At 38.2% G+C, this 20,144-nt stretch overlaps 1 protein-coding gene across 5 annotated transcripts in view; it reads left to right on the forward strand.

Moving 5' to 3' along the window:
• The window catches only part of ST6GALNAC3 (ST6 N-acetylgalactosaminide alpha-2,6-sialyltransferase 3), a 510,866-nt gene that overhangs the window by 304,882 nt on the left and 185,840 nt on the right, over nt 1–20,144 (forward strand). For all 5 annotated transcript variants that reach the window (XR_014144922.1, XM_081818655.1, XM_081818654.1 and 2 more), the window contains exon 3: nt 4,666–5,075. Coding sequence is in view for 4 of the 5 variants with exons in the window: in XM_081818655.1 (XP_081674781.1) it covers nt 4,666–5,075 (410 nt within the window). In the remaining variant the exon portion in view is untranslated. The remainder of the gene's footprint in view (nt 1–4,665; nt 5,076–20,144) is intronic.

Here is a 20,144-nt window from a genome sequence, read left to right on the forward strand (position 1 = left end):
AAGAAACAAAAAAATAAGGACAGGTCAACTAAAAAGGAGAACTCAAAATTAAGATAGGGCTTGGTGCAGCGGAGCTGACTAAATCTTTCCAGAGGTCTCAGAAAATCCAGGGCCTCAATCTGGGAAGAAACTGCTTACTGAGGCAGAACTGAGCGAGTGGAGACATATGGAATACATTTTTGAGCAAGGGCCACAAGTCAAATAATATAAACAAGTTCAAGAAACAGCAGTACATTTTAACAAAGAAAGTTGAGATCACAAGATGCAGCAATGAAGCTAATAAAAGGAACTGAGATAACCAGATAAGAGTGACTCTTGGGTCAAACTGTCCATTCGTGCCTAGGTATTTCTTTCTTTTTTTATCATGGCTTACCGTAGTTTGAAGTGTCTTCAAACGTATAAATGAGTCCCTTGGGCCTTAACAAGCTCTTGGTGTTACCTGAAGCTTCTGATTATGATTAGGACTGTTGCATTCATACAGCCCGGCTCTCCTAACATACTGTAAAATGGTCCCTGTGACCAAGTGGCAAATAGAGCATCACCATATGCAGCCATGTCTCCTGGTACCTCATTTAGGATGTCAGGCAGCTAGGCAGACTGTGGCTAAGCAAGATAGGTACGTGAAAGGCTCTTACGACTCTGGCTATGGTGACAATATATAAAGGAAAGGGACGATTTAAAGATCACCACCTATCCCCCAAGCCATTACATTCCTAGCTCTCTGCCCAATTACATATTTGTTACATAAACAAGAGGCAGTGGTTGCCAATGTTTGCCCTCAAGTTGTTAGTCAGCTGCTGACCTCATAATCTGCACAGCTGCGGCCTCCCAATATGTTGTCATGAAACAGATTGTGATGTCTTAATTGATCACTTTCAGAGGTTACAATTGTCAAGTGAAACCAGTATGCTGATTCTTATTAGTTAAATTAAGGCTTGTTACAGCACAACCAGCTAATTCACTCAACGACTAGGAAATCCGATGCAAATTTGTAGATTAGAACACATCCGAGGCTCTTTGTATCTTTTTTCTTTTTGATTTTTTTTTTAATTTGTGGAGGCCATACCCAAAAATGCTTTTATTATACAGTGAAGCAACTTCTTGGAACAGAAAATGGAATGTAACCTCCCTGCACCATATGCATCTTGGTGATAAGTTGGAGTGTGCCATATGACACACACAGTTTAAATCAGGCATTGATTTGCATGACTCTAAGTGGGTTTGGAGGACTTAGCTAAGTGTAATGTATGTTAGGCCCTGCTGCAAATCGTCTGGCAGGAAGAATATTGTGTTCTTCCTTATTGCCCTGAAAAACTGTAGGCTCCTAGATGCATGAAGGTCTTAGATCACTATCCCATCCCAAGACGCAGCCTCTTATGCCCCCATCTGGCCATCAATGAAGTCTTCACTATGGCACCAACCCACAGAACCCCATTTCCAAGTTCCCTAATATACTCACCCACTTTGAGCAGACCTATTCTAAACTGCTGTTCAGATTTCTTATTGTAGCAGGGGTGATGGACAGTCCCTTTGATAGCTGAGTTTTAAGACACTTCATAAATGGCGAGACCTCAGTGGCATATCCAATCCATGCCTGAGCCTATGTTGTTTCATGTCCAGCCCTGTTCAAACCTTACATGATTCTAACAGTTCAATGAATCTCTTTTTATATAGGAAAAAAAGAAACTTCATAAGCAGACCTTTGTGGACTTAACCAGTCAAGTTTTTTTCAAAATCCTTCATTTTGACATTAAACAAATGGAAACATTTGTCCACTTAGCATATTTCACAGGTGCACAATAAAAACTAAAAGAAGTAAAGTTAAATTAACCTAATAACTGCTAGCATCCAAAATATGGTGGGAAACACAAGGATGTTCATCAAAGCAATTTTATAAAGGAAAAAATTAGATAATAGCCAAATGCCCAGCAGTAGGCAAATAGGTACATTATGGTATGTCCACATAAGGAAATATTGTATCGGCATTAATGGTATCTCTAAGGAGGAGTGCCTGGGTGGCTCAGTTGGTTAAGCGTCCAACTCTTGGTTTCAGCTCAGGTCATGATCTCATGGGTCCTAGGATTGAGCCTCGCCTCGGTGCTCCACACTCAGTGGGGAGACTGCTTGAAGATTTTCTCCCTCTGCCCCTCCCCCCCAAAACAAATAAATAAATCTTTAAAAAATACATCTCTAAGGACTGTTTACTGGCATGGGAAAGTTTAATGGTGTGAAATAGTTGAAAAACCAAGATTGCCAAATTTTATAAATAGTATTTCTCAACCTAATATATCTAGAAGGGGGAAAATAACACAAAATATTGTTAACAGTTGTCAAGTGGTGGAAATATGAAGAGTTTTTATTCTTTTATTTATTTTTTTTCAAGTTTTCCACAATGAGCCCATATTACTTCAATAATCAGGAAAAAAAAGTGTTTTAAAGCAGTTTGAGTAGTTTTGTTGTAACATTAGCTACAGGGAGTCTGTGTTCAAAACATCTCTAATCTAACAGGTCTGAAAATGAGCTCATTCTCCTCTGCTGATCCTGCTCCTCCTAAAACCTTTGCCTTCTCATGTAAAGCCAGTTTTAGTCTTCCAGTTGTTTAGGCTAAAAATTGAAGTTATCTTTGATTCCTCCCTATCTTTCAGATCCCGCAGTCCATCTTACTGGTCAACCCAATAGGCTTTACCTTCAAAATATGTTCAGCGTGTGATCAGGATGTTGCTACCTCTTCTGCTATCCGACCTAGTCCAAGGCACTATCATCTCTTGCCATGATTGTGGCAGTAGTCTGTTCTCCAAGTTTCTACCTGTTTCCTTTTTGTCAGTTTTCCACACCACAGCCAGGGCTGTTAAAATATAATGCAGATCAGCCACTTCCCTATTCAGAACATTCCGAAGGCTCCTGAATAAAAGAGCCTACAGGATGTCTCCCTGGTCATCTCTCTGACAACACACACACACAGAGACACACATACACATATCCTACCCTTCCTTGCTTTAATTTTCTCTATTTAGCACCTATCTTCATCTAACATATTATATACTATGCTGATTTATTAATTGCCTTTCTCCTCCCAGTGGAATGTAAGATCTATGAGGTCAGGGGATTTTGCTTAAAATTTTACAGCTGAATAATCTTCAATCCCTAGGACATAGCACATCATAGTTGCTCAATAACTACTTTGGATACTTACCATTGATAGGAAAGACATCTTGTTACAGTTGTGTGGTAATTATACAGGTGACTTTTCTGAGGTACTTTGCCTCTCAACCTAACCACCTGGACTGACCTGTTTGTATATTGATAGGTTTCTTCCGGATTGTGTTTCTCTTTCATTTAAATCAACATTTCTCAACGAATTTGGAAAAGTCTATGTCTTCCCTAATACTAAGTTCAGTGTTCAGGCTCCTGATAAATTATTTTAATTCAATTGCTCTCATTTCCTAACTTAATCACTATATACTGGGCTCCTATAGTAATCCCAGGACTTCTGGGGAGTGGGATTAAAATGAAAAAGACAGACATTGACTCTTACAGAGTTTACTATATCGTGGACAGACATAAATAAACAATAAAATACAACATAACTAATAAAATAAGGGCAGTACCCAGTGTGAGAAGAACCAATGACCAATAGGCACCATAAAAATACAGGATCAAATGTCAAATACAAAATGTGGAATCTAATAGAAGGAAGATGAGAAAGATATATATCAACAGAGTGCATTGCTCCTTTATCACTGTTTTAAAAGGTAGGGTGACTTTTCCTCACGTAGGAGCAAATGGCAAAAGGAATTTATTTGGTTTGCCTGGGAGGAAGGAATGCAAGGAATAATGGAAAGAGCAATGGGTTTAGAGTTAGAAGATCTAAATTTGAATCTACCACTGCAATTTGAATCTATCATCTACAAGTTCTAGAAGGTGGTGCTACCCTCTATGAGTCTCTGTTACGTCATTGGTTTAAAACAAGGAGGGTTAGACCAGCACTAGAGATGATTATCTCTTTTACATTCCTTCCCTGAGTTCTTAAAAGAAGCCTTTCCTTATCCATCTAAAATAGAAACACAAAGGCCAGTTAACATGGTGATACAGGGAATTTTTTAAGGGTTTTTGTAAAATATTTGCCAGCCTGAGACTTGTCTTAAATAGGTCTTGGTTCTGAACATCTTTTTCAGAACCTCATCATTTGCTGAATTTTTCATATTTTCATCAACTGCTACATAACTATTCATAAATATAAGTAAAATACAGAATTGATGCCTGGATATATTCCCTTTGCATTTCTTTTTTTAGCCACTGTCCTTATTAAAGAGATCAAATCTTCCCCTATTGCCTTATTTCATTTGAAATTATGGTTTTGAATAAAAAGTCATTATTTAGAATGAAAAACAAATGTCTATTTTTCCTTTTAATTTTAAACTGACACAAGGGGATAGAAATTAAAATTATTTCTTAACAATCTGTATTCACTTTTTAAATGGAAGCATGCCCCTAGCTTGATAACCTGTGGTGGCTACTGTAGGATTGGCCCATATATTTCAGGAAATCCCACACTCGGCTATTATATACAATATCTGAATTTCGTTTTCTCAGAGGAACTTGTTTGGATAGCTGGAACTTACTCATTTACATATCTCTCCCCTGTCTCATTTCTCTGTTTTTCAGCCTCTGCAGCTGGACTGTAACCTTTGCGCCATAGTGTCAAACTCAGGTCAGATGGTTGGCCAGAAGGTGGGGAATGAGATAGATCAGTCGTCCTGCATCTGGAGAATGAACAATGCCCCCACCAAGGGCTATGAAGAAGATGTTGGCCGCATGACAATGATTAGAGTCGTGTCCCATACCAGCGTTCCTCTTTTGCTAAAAAACCCTGATTATTTTTTCAAGGAAGCAAATGCTACTATTTATGTCATTTGGGGCCCTTTCCGCAATATGAGGAAAGACGGCAATGGCATCGTTTACAACATGCTGAAAAAGACAGTTGACATCTACCCGAATGCCCAAATTTACGTGACCACCGAGAAGCGCATGAGTTACTGTGATGGCGTTTTTAAGAAGGAAACTGGGAAAGACAGGTGAGTCCTCTGAGAGGTGGCCTCATTGTCTTCTATGCTAGCTCCTTGCTGAGTTCTTTCTCCAGCTATCAAATGAACAGAGTTATTTTTCAAATTGATTGTTAGATGTTTTTTGACTATTATGATTACTTGATGAGCCAGCAACTAGGCCCCATTTATTCCACCTACACTACCTTCTGTTCTCTCCATTTTGATTGGCTTGAGGATCCAAAAAATACTGGATGCTTCCCCAAGATATCTTTAGATTTCTTCTTATTTAGCTCAATTTGCTATTGGTTAAATTGGATGTTAGCCAAAAGGAAGTACACACATTTCTGTTTCAAAACAGAAATGTTAAGGAACTTTAGGACATAAACTCCTTTGGAAGTTGTTATAAAAATTTACCTGAGACTACAAAACGCAGCAAGCTATTTATTCTCTAATAAGGTTGCATAGATTCTTGCATGCAAATAGACCCTATGATCATGAGATACCATAACTTGGTATCTAACAGATATGTTGGTATATTCAGCAGAATACCATATTGAGATTATGCATTACTGAAAATCATTAACAGTGGATTCTTGAAGAGAAATGAGGTATAAATACCATTCACTCAATTATCCCAATTTGCATTTTTCATTACCTCGGTCTTTTTTTTCCCATAGCCTTCTGTAAACCACCCTTCCCACTTCCTTTTCTTGAAGCCTGCTCACCTTTTCTTCCTCCTACTCCTTATATCTCCTGTTTCCTCTCTCTGCTCCCTCTTACCCCCCTCATTCTGCCATATGACTCTACTGCCTACCACTTTTTCTTTCTTTTTAGAAAGATAAGCAGTATAAGGAAGAGAAGTAGAATTATTAGTTCATATTTCTAGTTCTAATAAAGAACTGTTGAAGGAAAATATTGAAACCAATTGCAAAAGTTTTAAGTTATGTGTGAATTGTACTTATTCATACCATACCATGATAAATTGAGCATTGGCTGTAATTCCAATATTAACAATCTGATTTCCAATATAACAAACAAATGTATGTCTTTCACTCTTCAGTATTATCAAATCTAAATTTTTAACTACATTAGAGTATGTGCTTATGGGGGGAAGTTTCTCATATCTCTGGGTGTAATTTGTATGCTGATAATTATTTTAAAATCTTATCTGGCCTGATTCTCCTATTGATAAAGTAGGCTGAATATAGTATTTTCTACTTCTGAGCACCCAAAACGCACAACTTCTAATGAAATGCAAGACAGGAATCGCCATAATGCTGGCCCTTTTTTGTCAGAGTTCATAAGAAGAATCCCAATGGTTAGATTTGAATCAGTGTAGCTAAGCTGTCCAAAGACATAGGCATAAGAGATAAAGGAGTAGGTATGTAGCACAATTCTATATAAATATGACCATCTCAAGGGGTTTTGAAATTTTTGGTCTCTCATTAGCCCAGAGCAATGCAATTAATTAGATATATTTGGTATTTCATTAGTTGTAGTCAACCCTCCGGGTATCCCCCAGTCATAACTATATGCCCTAGAATCATTTGGGACCATCAGAGAAGAGCTCAGCATGCTCTATGCTCCCATGTATTTATATCATGGTGGCTTTTGCTGTGAGCTTTCAGTGAGACAGTACACTGTCACAGATGTGTGGATTGTATAGCGAGAATTGGGAGAGAATTGCTTTGGAAGATTCATTTTCCTCCTGGCTGTGATGAGGAAAGCTGTTTGTATAGTGGGAAAATCTTGCTTGATAAAATTAATTTGCAGGTATCATTCAATTGGTAAAGTTACCAAAATAAAAGTAGGAGGGAGAAAAACCAAATTGATTTTTTAATGCTTCCTTCTGTTTTCCTCACTGAGTCTATTCGTGTCTGGTTGCATCATGGAGTATTGCAATGAAATAGAAAAAGACAACTGTGCTAGTGTTTTAGAAATGAACAGAATGGATGGTTTTGGTAAAATCTGGTTGGATGACAAAAGGTTGACCAAATGGCCTCAAATGACCTGTTACCTGCTCTACGATTTAAATCTGTATCCTAACTTTAGCAGCATGAATTTTATTGTTTAAGGATTTCCCAAAGTGATCTGATGTTCATGGACAAATTTCAAACAAGAGTATTTTTGAACTTATTATGCAGGAAAATGTCAAAATAATAGAGACTAATGGTATAATGAACCTCTGTATACTCACTGTTCAGGTTGAATAATTATTAACTCATGGCCAATATTGTTTCATCTACATCCCTACATTTTCTCCCTCCCCATGTATTATTTTGAAGCAAATGCCAGACATCATATTATTTCATTCATTAACATTTCAGCATGTATCTCTAGAAGATAAAGAAACACAATGTCATTGTCCTACATAAAAACCAGCAATATTTCTTTAATAACATTATATAGTTTGTTTTAAAATTTCTCCAATAATCTTATTAATATTTTTAAAATTTAGCTTGAATTAGGATTAGCATTAAGATCCATACATTGCTCAATCAGGATTAGCATAAGGTCTGTACATTACAATTAATTGATATGTCTTCTATATTTCTCTTGACCTGTGCCTTCCCCCCTCTCTATTATTATTATTTTTTTTAAAAGATTTTATTTATTTATTTGACAGAGAGAGACACAGTGAGAGAGGAACACAAGCAGGGGGAGTGGAGGGGGGAGAGGCAGGCTTCCCGCCGAGCAGGGAGCCCGATGTGGGGCTCGATCCCAGAACGCTGGGATCATGACCTGAGCCGAAGGCAGGCGCTTAACGACTGAGCCACCCAGGCGCCCCATCCCCCCTCTCTATTATTGAAAAAAAAAAAAAAACCTAGTCATTTATCCAGTAGAGTATTCCACAATCTAATTTTTGCTAGTTGTACCACCATGATGTTTTTTGTTCATTGGTATTTCTATATTGAGGCTTTCTTTATTGGATTCAGGTCATATTGCTTCTTAGCAAGACCATTAGGTGGTACTTCTATCAGCAGGAATACTGTCTAGTTTTCTCTTTTAATGTTAGCAGTCATTAATGATCATTGTGTAAATCCAATAATTCATTAGATGTTGCAAAATGGTGATATTTCATCATTTTTTTCACTTATATTAGCTGAAACTTTATAAAGAGAAACTTGTCCTCATTAAACATTTTTTTAACCAGAGATAGAAGATAGTACCAATCCTTTTTCTTTATTAGTTCTAAGGCATCGGTTCCCTAGCATCCTCCAAAAGTGACCAGTAAGTTTATTATTATTAATATTTACATATTGACATATTTAACCATATTTGAAATATTTCAGTCCATGAGAATTATGTCTTTATGCTCAAAGTGTCCTATTTTGTACTATTGGACCCTCTTCAAATTAGTTTTGGAGTCCTTTTGACATGCCGTTAGTAATTTTGGATAGCTTCTTTGATTCCTGGTATTATAAGATGATTCAGGCTCTTCTTGTATATATTACGATGCAAACCTGGATCCAGACATTTCTCCAAAGAACTTTGGTCCTTTTAGTATTTACAAGAGCATAATCTTGGTGCTGCAGGTGCTCACTGCTACTAGGTTTGTCTTTGTTTCTTGGTCTTTTCATTGGACACAGCTAGTATAGAAATAATATATGCTGCATTTCTTGTTTAAAGATAAAATCATTATGTGTTCAAACTGAAATTTCCAATTCAGATTCAAGGCCACCGTGTTTTACCTCATGTGTCTTACATGTGTTTCTCCTTTTTTGCCATATTGGCAATCACAGGTCCTAGAGACACCAAAGTAATTACTCATCTGTTTTATCCCACAGCGTACACACAACAATCTTCGAATAAGAATGATACCACAGTGCACAGTATTATTACTGTCAGCATTTTAAGACTATTTAACCTCAAAAAAGCATTCATGTGGGTCCACACTCACAAAGTGTGTGTTGGTTTTATCCTCACAAAAGTTCTAAATATTTTTCCCCTGGGGCACCTGGGTGGCTCAGTTGGTTAAACGTCTGACCCTTGATTTCAGCTCAGATCATGATCTCAGGGTCATGAGCTCAAGCTCTGTGTGGGCCTCCATGCTCAGCAAGGAGCTGCTTTGGATTCTCTCTCCTCCTAATTCTCTCTGCCCCTCCCCCTGCTCATAAGCTCTCTCTCTTGCTCTCAAATAAATAAATAAATCTTTAAATAAATAAATAAATGTTTTTTTCTCCTAAGTAAATAGGAGTATGTCCAGTAGATATACCATTGCTGACATAAGGGAGTAAGGAAAAAGGGATGTCCATTTAATTTGACTTTTGTTGTAAAGCTACTTTGGTTGATTTGCCTGAACTTACTGGAACTTTTTAGCAAGAGCTCATTCTCATCATTAGGTTTTTAATGGAGAGGTTATGTCACCATTATGATGTATAATTTATAGAATAAAAAAAAATTGTGTCCCTAGTAGTTAAAATGAATCATGATAGGAAAATGACTACATGGAGTTTCTCAAAGAAAAAATTGGCTCTCCGCTTGCATCTTCTTCTAACTGTCAAAATCCTTTTAAAGAAGTATAAACCCCTCCCCCATGTAAGGGTGCGCACCTTTTTGTTTTTTCCAGTGCTTTTTATTTTTTGTCTTAAGAGATTCTTCATTGAGGAAACATGAAGTAGTAGAAGAAATATATGTAGTGTTAAATTTCCTAGAATGGGTTTAGATCAACTTATAGCATACTGGAATACTTTTTCAAACCAAATGAAATTTAATTTGCTTTCTTATCAGTTACCGACGAAAATTATTTGGCTTCTTAATTAGAAAGAGTGACCTTGTGGGAAAGGCTGAGAGAACAGAAAGAGAAGGCAGCTGTCCTTTCTTTCTTCATGCTCTGGGGCCCAGTTTTCTCTGGAATTCTAGGTCGTTGGGGCGGCGGTCACCTTTGTATTTTTCACTTAACCCACTATTTTTGTGGGAAACAACCTTCAACAAACCAGAAAACTTTGGAATTAAAGGTCTTATATTCAAAATAATCTGGACCAAAATGGATCTTTTTCCCCTCCTTTGAATGATTGGTATGCATAAATAATATGAGCCCGCTGACATTTATGCGTTTGCATTAATACATCTTAAGACTGAAACACCCTAGAGGTGATGTAGGGCTCACGGTGGCACATGGCGCCATGCTCGATATCTGAAAAACATGATTAGGTGCCTGGCCATGTACTGACGCCAAATGAATGTGAATGCTCCTACAGAAGCAACAGAGAGCCAATGTGAGATATTCTTCTTACCTATAGGCACGTGGGCAGATGCAGCTTGCCTCCCACTTTAGAAATACATTGGCAAATGCAAGCACATTATTTAATTAAGTAATAATTGAGAAAGCTATAGTCCCCATTAAAAACGCAAAGATAATTTAGGGCTGATGAAGGGCCCTGAGCTGCCCTAAATAGGTCGTAATTAGCTAGCACCAATGTGGCTCCGCCTTCAGGGATGGATGAAATTAATGAAAGCTAGCAGCAAATAGATCAATGTTTCAAGATGTTACTGCCTCGGGTGCAGAGGATGAAAAGGGAGGGAGTTACTTTTAAGGATCGTTTAGGAAATAGGGTGCACAAAAGTCACTTTCAGAAAACACTATCAACACGGCAAACTGATTCATAAATATCAAGATGGCTGCATGTTTAATATTTGCCAGCACGCTCCATCCATTCCCCCTCCATCCTAAGGAGAGAAAAAGAAATCAGTGAGACGTCATTTCTCACTGCCTTCTGTTGGAGATAGGTTTGTCATCTGGCATGTTTTTAAGTACAGCCTGGGTTTTGCTATTTCAGCTTGGCCATTTTAAAAGTTTCTTATGCTGCCATGTGATCGACTCTAAGGATTAAGTTGGCTCACATCCCTTAGGTCTGCAAACCCTTCGTGGTTTCTAGAGTGGGAAGAAGTTTCAAGCCTCCTCACCCTGAGAATTTGGGAACTCTCTGAGAGTACCCTCGGTTGGGTTACAAGGCAGGTAAGTTGCCTCAACAAAAGGAGGGCAGCAAGGGGCAGGGGTGAAACAAAACCAAAATAGAACAAAACATTGTGCTAGCCTGAGAGTCAGCCACAAGGCACTGAAATGTGCCTAATTCACCCAAACTAGTACTATTATTCTACCTGGACTCTGAAAACAAAGATGTCTAGTTATTTGGAACTCAGAATAAATAGGTATAAACTCCAGGAAATCCTAGACCAACAGAAAATAGGCAAAGTGGAAAAAGTCTTGGATTGAAAGGCAGAACACAGTATTAAAAACTGTATTTTCCTTTTTTTTTTCCTTTTTGAAGATGGTCTTTGCCAATATGGCATCTCAGCACTTTTTTCAAGAGCAACGTTGACACACCTCTGTTAAAATGAATTAATGTTCCCATCCCAGCTGATATATTTGGCAGGAAGAATAAGTTCACATAGCAGTCATGGGCAGACCCATAGGGCTCCTGAGTCAAAAAGCATAATAAGGCATCCAGGGCTCTGTCTTCATGCTAACAAGCATTGGGAAACAAGGGACTTCATTTTTCCCATTATTCATGATGGCATCCAATGACCTACATTAGGCCTCCACTATAGTACACATGGGCTGGAAATTAAAAATTCAATAAAAAAAGAGGGAAGAATCTATTTTAATAATGGGAGAAGGGAAGGGATGTTTGTAATTTATCAAGCTATCAGTACCAACCTGCCACGTGCTTAAAAACACACTCACTGGGTACACGCACACACACTAGTGTATTTGACAAGACAGCTTGGTTGAGGATTCATAGAAGAGAAACAGCTAAGATTCAGTGGCCATATTTTTAAAAGGAAGGCTGTGCCGACTACTGGTACTTGTAGAAATCAAGACTTGCAACCAGTCTACTTGGGGAAATAAGTTCTCCTGGGCCTTAGGATATGATTTGACAGAATAGCTAGATGCATAGCCAGATTATACTGTAGAGAAAGAAAGTCGTGACAGACACTTAGCTGAACATTCCCTCAATATGAAGGCTTTTGAACACTACAAAGGGTGTGAAACTCAAAGATAAAGAGGCCAGGGGCGCCTGGGTGGCTCAGTCGTTAAGCGTCTGCCTTCGGCTCAGGTCATGATCCCAGGGTCCTGGGATCGAGCCCCGCATCAGGCTCCCTGCTCCGCAGGAAGCCTGCTTCTCCCTCTCTGACTCCCCCTGCTTGTGTTCCCTCTCTCGTTGTCTCTCTCTCTCTCTGTCAAATAAATAAAATAAAAAATCTTTAAAAAAAAAAAAAAAGATAAAGAGGCCTGAAATTAGAAGACTCGTTAGAATGTATTTACACTTTTAAACTTTATAAGGGCTTTAAAGGTTTTTAAATGCCCTATTATGCTTGTTTCTGTTTATTTAAAGTGAGGGAATGTATCTCAAACTGGTTGACTTTCCTCCTTCCATAATTTGGATTTCTCCTCTCCTTTGATTTTTAATTTCTTTTTTTTTTTTAAAGATTTTATTTATTTGACAGAGAGAGACACAGCAAGAGAGGGAACACAAGCAGGGGGAGTGGGAGAGGGAGAAGCAGGCTTCCCGCTGAGCAGGGAGCCCAATGCAGGGCTCGATCCCAGGACCCTGGGATCATGACCTGCGCTGAAGGCAGACACTGAACGACTGAGCCACCCAGGCGCCCCTTGATTTTTAATTTCAACCATCTCTGTCTCTCTTCAAGCTGAGGGTAAAATCAAGAAATTTATGGACACTTGTCCATAAAAAACATATTAACCAGCAGCAGTCTCCTTCCTTTTTCCTCAATTGTTGCATGCCTTGACTCTTAAGACAAAGTTGGTTGTTTTGAGACTTTTCATGCTATACTGTATCCATCTGGATTACTAGATTTTTAATTGCTTGGACAATCATTTCAAAGTAAAAATCTTGTCTGAGATATTGTAGGGGCTCTACAAGTGTCTGCTGAATTGAATTTTTTGCTTCTCTGGAAACAAAAATAAGAGACTTCTTATCAGTTGTGGTATTATTGACCTCCTAAATTGACTACCCTCCTTGGCTCTTTTTCTCACTAAAGAATGGGTCCTCTAAATCAATACAATATGCTTCTTTCTCTTTCTTTTTAACACAGTACTTTTTGAACTTTAATGTGCACATAGTTACCTGCTGATTCAGGTGATTTAGAGTGGAGCCTGAGAATTTGCATTTTGAACAAGTTTCCAGGCCAGGCCAGTGTTATTAATCTGCAAATGATACTTTGAATTGTGCTATTTTAGATTGCTTTGATTGAAAGACAAGACATTTCATTGTTCCTTGAGCCAGAGAAATGCATAAGTGAAGAATAGCTGTTTCGCAAATAGTTTGGTAATCTGCTTGTAGTTGAATCCCAATTTTGTGACTGCTTTGTTCCTAGCCAGTTAAGCATGATGCCCATCTTAAGTTGCATCTTAAGTCTTAGGAATTCAACAAGAATTAGGATGCCTGGGTGACTCAGTCAGTTGAGTGTCTGCCTTCAGCTCAGGTCATGATCCCAGGGTCCAGGGAATTGGGCTCCTTCCTCAGTGGGGAGCCTGTTTTTCCACCTGCCAGCCATTCTCTCTTTCTCTCTCTCTCTGACAAATAAATAAAATCTTAAAAAAAGAGAAAGAATTCAACAAGAATTATTTCTCTGACCTCACTGTGTTTATTTGTCCTCTAATTGATGACATACTTCTTAAGGACAGGGACTGTGCCCATCTCCATTTTATTCTCCAACCTACCATATTGGTGGTTTGCCACCAAAATAACAAATGTATTGTTTTCACTCTACTTCTTTCAGCTAAATGGCCCACAGATACTTCAGGTTCCTTGAAATGACCTCAGCACTAACTCATTTTCTTTCTTTTGTCATCACCACTACCACTGGTCCAGGTTAGGCCTTCTTTGCATCTCACATGGTGACTGCTAACACAGCTTTGACTCTATGGCTTTGCAGAGACTGTTCCCTCTGCCTAAATCATACTTCCTCCCATCACCATGCACACCAGTGCATCCTTTAGGAGCAAATCAAATGTTACCTCTTCCATGAAACCTTTTATAATCTCTACTTAGAACTCCTATTTCCTCCTCTGAAAATCCATAGCATTTGGACTTTTTTAAATGGGAATCATCACTCTGTACCATGCATTATTGCCACTGATGTCTGATCTCTTCAGGTAGTCCATAAACTCTCTGAGGAAATATCAGCTTTTATATATTTGTTTCCCTAGCACCTGATGCAATGTTTGACGCTAATAGGTATTCAGTAGACATTTGATGGATGAAGAAATAAATAGATGAGCAATTGAGGAAAAAAAATAATACCTGATGGTTTTTTTTTTTTTAAGTTTACAAGTCCCTTTGCCACTTATTGAAATACTTGTGAATTTCCAAACATTTTTCTTCAGTATATAGGGGTCACTGTAATATGAACGAGGCAAGTTCTGGAATTGTGTTTTGATAGAAAAGTTTCCACAGTTCTATTCAGACAGACCACCCCTTGCTCTACTTTACCCAAAGGTTGGCAAATCTATTACCTTCTTCGAGGGACTTTGTGACTGGGCACTGGGTTTTTAATAAGTCACTGACAGAGCCATTCCTCAAATACAGGCTTCCATTTTAGTTTCACGTCCGTGGCAAAGTAGGTTCTGAGACTTCACTCACAATTCTGTTAGCTGTCAGTTGCCTGGTGAAAAAACAGTTGCTTGCACCCAAACCCAAGGTTATACTCTCGGGCTCTAGGAAGCAAATACAACAACCATCCCAGAAGGCAGAGAACAAAAGACCCAAGTAAAAGAGAACTGATCACTACTGAACTTTATCTTAATTATCTCCCACAGAACATTTTCTTCTTTGATAACAAAGAAAGCTGTTTGTTCACTAATTGCCTTAGTGAAAATTCTTTCTAAAAACTTCATGATGAACATAAAAGAAAAAAAAGATGGTAGCAGTATCTTCCAACACACTGCATAAATGGTTGGTGAATTTGTACGTGGATTTAGAGGAGAATTGGTGCAAGTGTTTTGACATAATTTAGATCTTGTCACTCCTCCACTCAAAACCCTGCTATAGCCTCTGGTTTTCCTTAGAGTAAAAGCACAAATTTTTATAGTGATTTACCATTACTTTCAGGGTGATCTGGCCCCTTGTTGCCTCACTGACCTTCACTGATCAAACTTCCTTCGTGCTCACTCTGCTCCGGCCACATAGACTTCCTAGTTGTACCTCGGACACAGCAGGCATGCTTCCTCTTCCTCCTTCGTCCTCTACTTTAGCCTTCTGCTGGACCACCCTTTCTCCCCACATACTGCATGATTCACTTCATCATCTCCTTCAAGCCTTGGCTCATTTGTCACCTACTCAATAAGTCTAACATAATGTCACTTAAGATTGAAATCCCACTCCCCATAACCAGCATTCCCAGCATTCTACTTTTCTTTTTTCCCCATAGCATAGTTTCCCTTCTAACATTCTGCATAATATGCTTCTTTATTTTATCATTTATTGTTTGTCTGACTCCCCCACTAGGATATAAGTTTCTTAAGCCAGAGATCATGATCTATTTTTGTCACTGATAAATCCCAACCACCTAGAATAGTGAGAATAGTGTATGGCATAGAATATACATTTAATATTTGCTGAATGAATGACCAAAAGAATGGAAAACCAATTAAATAAATAAAGGATTGAGGGGAAACTTGGAAAACTTGTCTCAGGGGGTCAACCAAAGTAGCTTAAAAAGTAGCTTAAAAAGCTATGTTCAGTAACTATGCAATGAAGGTAGGAGTAAGGCAGTTTGTTGTTCTACAAAAGGTTAATTGAATGACGACTCTCTATTCAAGGAGATCATCATGTCACTCAAGGAATGGTCTGACTGATTTTTTATTCTTTAGCACATGGACCAGTTGTTTAAACTGAATTGACCAAATTAGCGTATTTCTTTAGTACATAGCAGAAAGAGCAACAATCTTTTGACTCTTATTTGGTTTGGTAGAAATGTAGGTCCTAAACGTGGGCCAATATCAAAATCCCCTCGAGGGCTGGTTAAAACAGATTGCTAGGCCCATCCTGAGAGTTTCTGAATTGTTGGATCAGGGGCAAGGCCATAGAGTTTGTGTTTGTAACAGATTCCCAGGTAATCCTGTTGCTGTTCTCCTAGGACTACACTTTGAGAACCACTGTGGTAGAGAAAGATTCTAAGATATCAGGAATTATATTCAATTATTTTGAAAACATTTGGTCCTATAATCTTTATACTATTGGTATAGTGTTATGTGAACACCTAAAGTTATTTTTATTATGATATTTTTAACGGTGAGAATTTTTTAACCTCCTGCAAAAATCCAACTACATCTCTGTCGTTTTATTTTTCACTTTCTTAAGATCTTGTTCCCCTGTAATCATGCCAGATGGTGCTGCTCATTAGCTTATGAGGAAAGGATGCTTTATCATTCTAGACAGAGAGACAAATCATTCTGTTCTCTGACTTTGAGTCAAGAATCAACATTTGGGTGTATGCTCAACCTACTATTTGCTTTACAATTTTGCTCATTAGGTATTTATTACCCTGACAATATATGAGCTAGTCATTATCCCTCTGTCAAGTATTTCTTTCAAATTATATTCATTTAAAGTTCATATTGGCACTGTTCGACAACTGCCATCATCACAGCATTACCTCCACTAATACGTAGTTTCTCTTTTGCCTAAATTATCTGGGTGAGGTGGTTATCTAGGAAGTATATCCATAAAATGAGGATGCTGGATAATATTCCATTCTCTGACTTAACATGTTCCAAATGGATAAGTGAGGCAATTGGTATTGCTGATTTGTGAAAAACAATAAAACTTGAGGAGAAAAAAAAGTAACATCATGACCAAAATCATTGCATTCTTTTCATTCATTGTATGTTTTTCTTATGAAGAAAGCAGAGTGAGGAAGGCACATGATTTAAAGAAAAGTGCTAAAAAACAAAACGAAACTTCAGATACTTAGTGAAACCCTGGCAAGGTAGATGGGGACCCTCTCACCCTATGAAGTGGAGAACTAGTTAGAATTCAAGATCTAAAAAAAATATACCTGAGATATTAAATTATTAGAGGAAAAAATATTTATAATTTTCACTAAAAGGATAATTAAAATGTTTTTCCCTTCCTGCTATCTTCTTTTTTTCTTTTTTAGCATATAATGTATTATTTGTTTCAGAGGTACAGGTCTGTGATTCAACACTTACACAGTTCACAGGGATTATTAGAGAATTCTTGCAAAGACACTATGACAGGCATATATATATGTAACAGTCACCTGATATGAATGGTTTATTATTCCCAAGAATGCTTCCCTATACTGTGGCAATATTGAACATGTCCAATTTTCCTGAACTCTTGTTGAGTGGAGAGTAGGAAAAAGAGAAGGGGATATAGTCGAAGACTTCAGGGAGGGATCACCAGTCTGTCTTCATTCTTCTAGTATCTTCAGTAGATATTTGACCATTATGTCTTTTTTAACTAAGATGGTAATATCCTTGTGATGAAATGAGTATTCCACAGCCTATGTGTATGTATCATTGTGGAGGGACATGAGCTTTGAAAGTAAATGCAAAACAAAAATGGGTTACTGTTTCAAGGTGACTTGTTCACTACCGATTCTGTATTTCTAATGTGTTATGCAGTCCTTAACAAATATAGCCGTGTTTACTTAGGAGAGCATTATATTTTCTTTCCATCAATGGAGCAAATTTCACTTATGTTTCTATACAGTTATAGTTAGTTGGCCCTTTCTCTCCTCTTTTATCTTTACTTCATTCATAACTCATCTGATAGTTCACCCTCCCCCCTTGATCAGAAGAGAAGAAGCTTCCAAAGACTGAACCCTTGGTAACTTTATCACCTGGAAAGAATTACATAAAACATGTTAAAAGCAGAAATGACTGCCTAACTGGTTCATCATATTTTCCTTAGCAGGTGGATTCTTGGTGGGCAGAGAGTGTGTTTCTGGTGTTTTTGCTGCCAAGCACATTGAGGGTGCTCAGTAAATATTAAATAATAATAAGAATTTCCTAATTAAGATGAACATTTTTCTATATTAAGCAGATGGTGCTCAATAGGAGTAGCCCATTATTTACAAGTATGACACAAGGTGCTGGCAATTGTCTGGGAAATACGGCTCTCACTTCAGATGCTGATTATATGTTAAAGCAAACTTTTGTGACAAACAGCTTGATCAATATTAGTTAATGTTTGTGATAAAAACTTTGAATAGGGGTGGACTTTGTGTGTGTATGTCTGTAATTCTGCTGTTTTGATTATTAATATTGACTTCAACCATAAGAGTATTTCTTGCTATTTGCTGCAAGGCATATTTTGGCAAATCAGTGTTTATCTGATTTTATCCCATAGGCTCACCATTTGCCTTGAACCCTCTTACTGCCTGATTTCTAAAGAAATGTTTCTTTCAAGTCCTTTGAGTATCTTTTTATGGTTTCTAAAACTAGATGTGAACACCTCCATGGTATTTGCAATGCTTATATTCGTAGCTGAAACCTCAGTGGAACTAAGGAGAGTTAATTAGGCATTCCCAAAATACACATCACTTTATGATTTTGCAGATCACCCTGATGGAAATAACAGTCTAATTTCGTCAAGTCATGTAAATTACAGTGAGAGGGATGATGAGAGTAGGCAATTCTCAGTTCTTTGGAGAAGTTAATTTTGTTGTCAGCACACACACAGCTCCAAAAATCACAAACCACAGGCAGAACTTTCTAGCTCAAGTGAGATTTGGTGATCATATACTATTTCCATTTCTAACGTCTGCCTTCTATAAAGGGTCTATGCAAATAGGGGCTTTCAAGGATGTAAAACTGGCAGCTTCCTCTACTAGGAGCTTGGGGAGCGGCTGCCATGCTTTCTCATACAGGACTGAAAACATCCTGTTTACTAACATACACCCACACGTCCTCACCCACTATGCTCACACCAAGCTATTCAGGCAGAGTTTTTATTTTGGTTTGAGGTAGGCAGCACAGACATGCTCAAGTCTTTTGCAGACATTTCATTCATCCTTTGAGCACATATTCCCTGGGTGCTAACTAAGTGTCAGACGTTGCCCTAGACATGGAGAATACACTGATATTTGAAACATATTCTCTAGTTTTATTGGAAACTTATCAGAGGTCCTGGAATGTGTTGGCAGGTTCTTTGAATCTGGTCTCACCTCCTTATTTTTAATATTTATAAATCATGCTCATCAAGCTGTCAGTAGGTAGGAAATGAAAGTCGCTGAGAAACCCTGCCAAGACAGAACAAATCCCAGAGTGAACTAAAAATATGTTGACCACAAGGATGTGCGGCAAACCAAGATGTGTTCTTGAAGCAGCAAAAATTACTGTGGTGCCAAAGTCCAAGCTTTACCTCATTGTCAGATCATCAGTGGGCTAGAGATTTCACCTGTGCTCTCCCCAAGCCCTGTTAAGAAATAATGACCACGTGCTTTCTATAAGCCTGGAGTCGGCCCAGAACATGAGCTCATAAATATGTTAGCTAAAGCAAGGCTTATGATAATATAGAATATGAATCATCTTCCTCTTTTGAAAAGTATGTATTCTATAACTCAGTACATCTTGGAGTCCTCCCAAAGACCTCTATGATTTTTATCTCTGATTGTCTTTAGGTCTTGATTCAAATGTTGCCTCATCAGAGAGCCCTTCTTTGACAATACCCTCAGTTTGCTCCCCTCCCCAAGACCTGCTCACCGAACTTTATTGTCCTTTCTGTCACTTATCATGGCCTGACACATAATGGGTTTGCTCTTGTCCATCTTCCCCCCACCTGACTATAGGCACCGGGAGAGCTGGACTGCATATGACCCAGTGCTGTATCTCTGCCCCCTCACAAAGCACCTGGCACATAGGTGATGCTCACTCCCCAGTTGCTAAATGGATGGCACAAGTCTGTTTGGAATTGTTAGTTTCTTAATTTAAGAAGCAACATTGGTCAAGAACTTTTAGGGTTGGACTGGGACTTAGAAATCTCTATCCTACTCTGTCCCAACATTTTTCATACCAATTCCTTTGTGCAATTTTACCCCTGCAGGCTTTGTGCTTTGAAAAATGGGATCCACAAAAGAACTACATTTGTTAAGTAGTATTCATTT

Source organism: Leptonychotes weddellii, chromosome 4 (assembly GCF_054177405.1).
Source record: "Leptonychotes weddellii isolate Sample4059 chromosome 4, ASM5417740v2, whole genome shotgun sequence".
Lineage (NCBI taxonomy): Eukaryota > Metazoa > Chordata > Mammalia > Carnivora > Phocidae > Leptonychotes > Leptonychotes weddellii.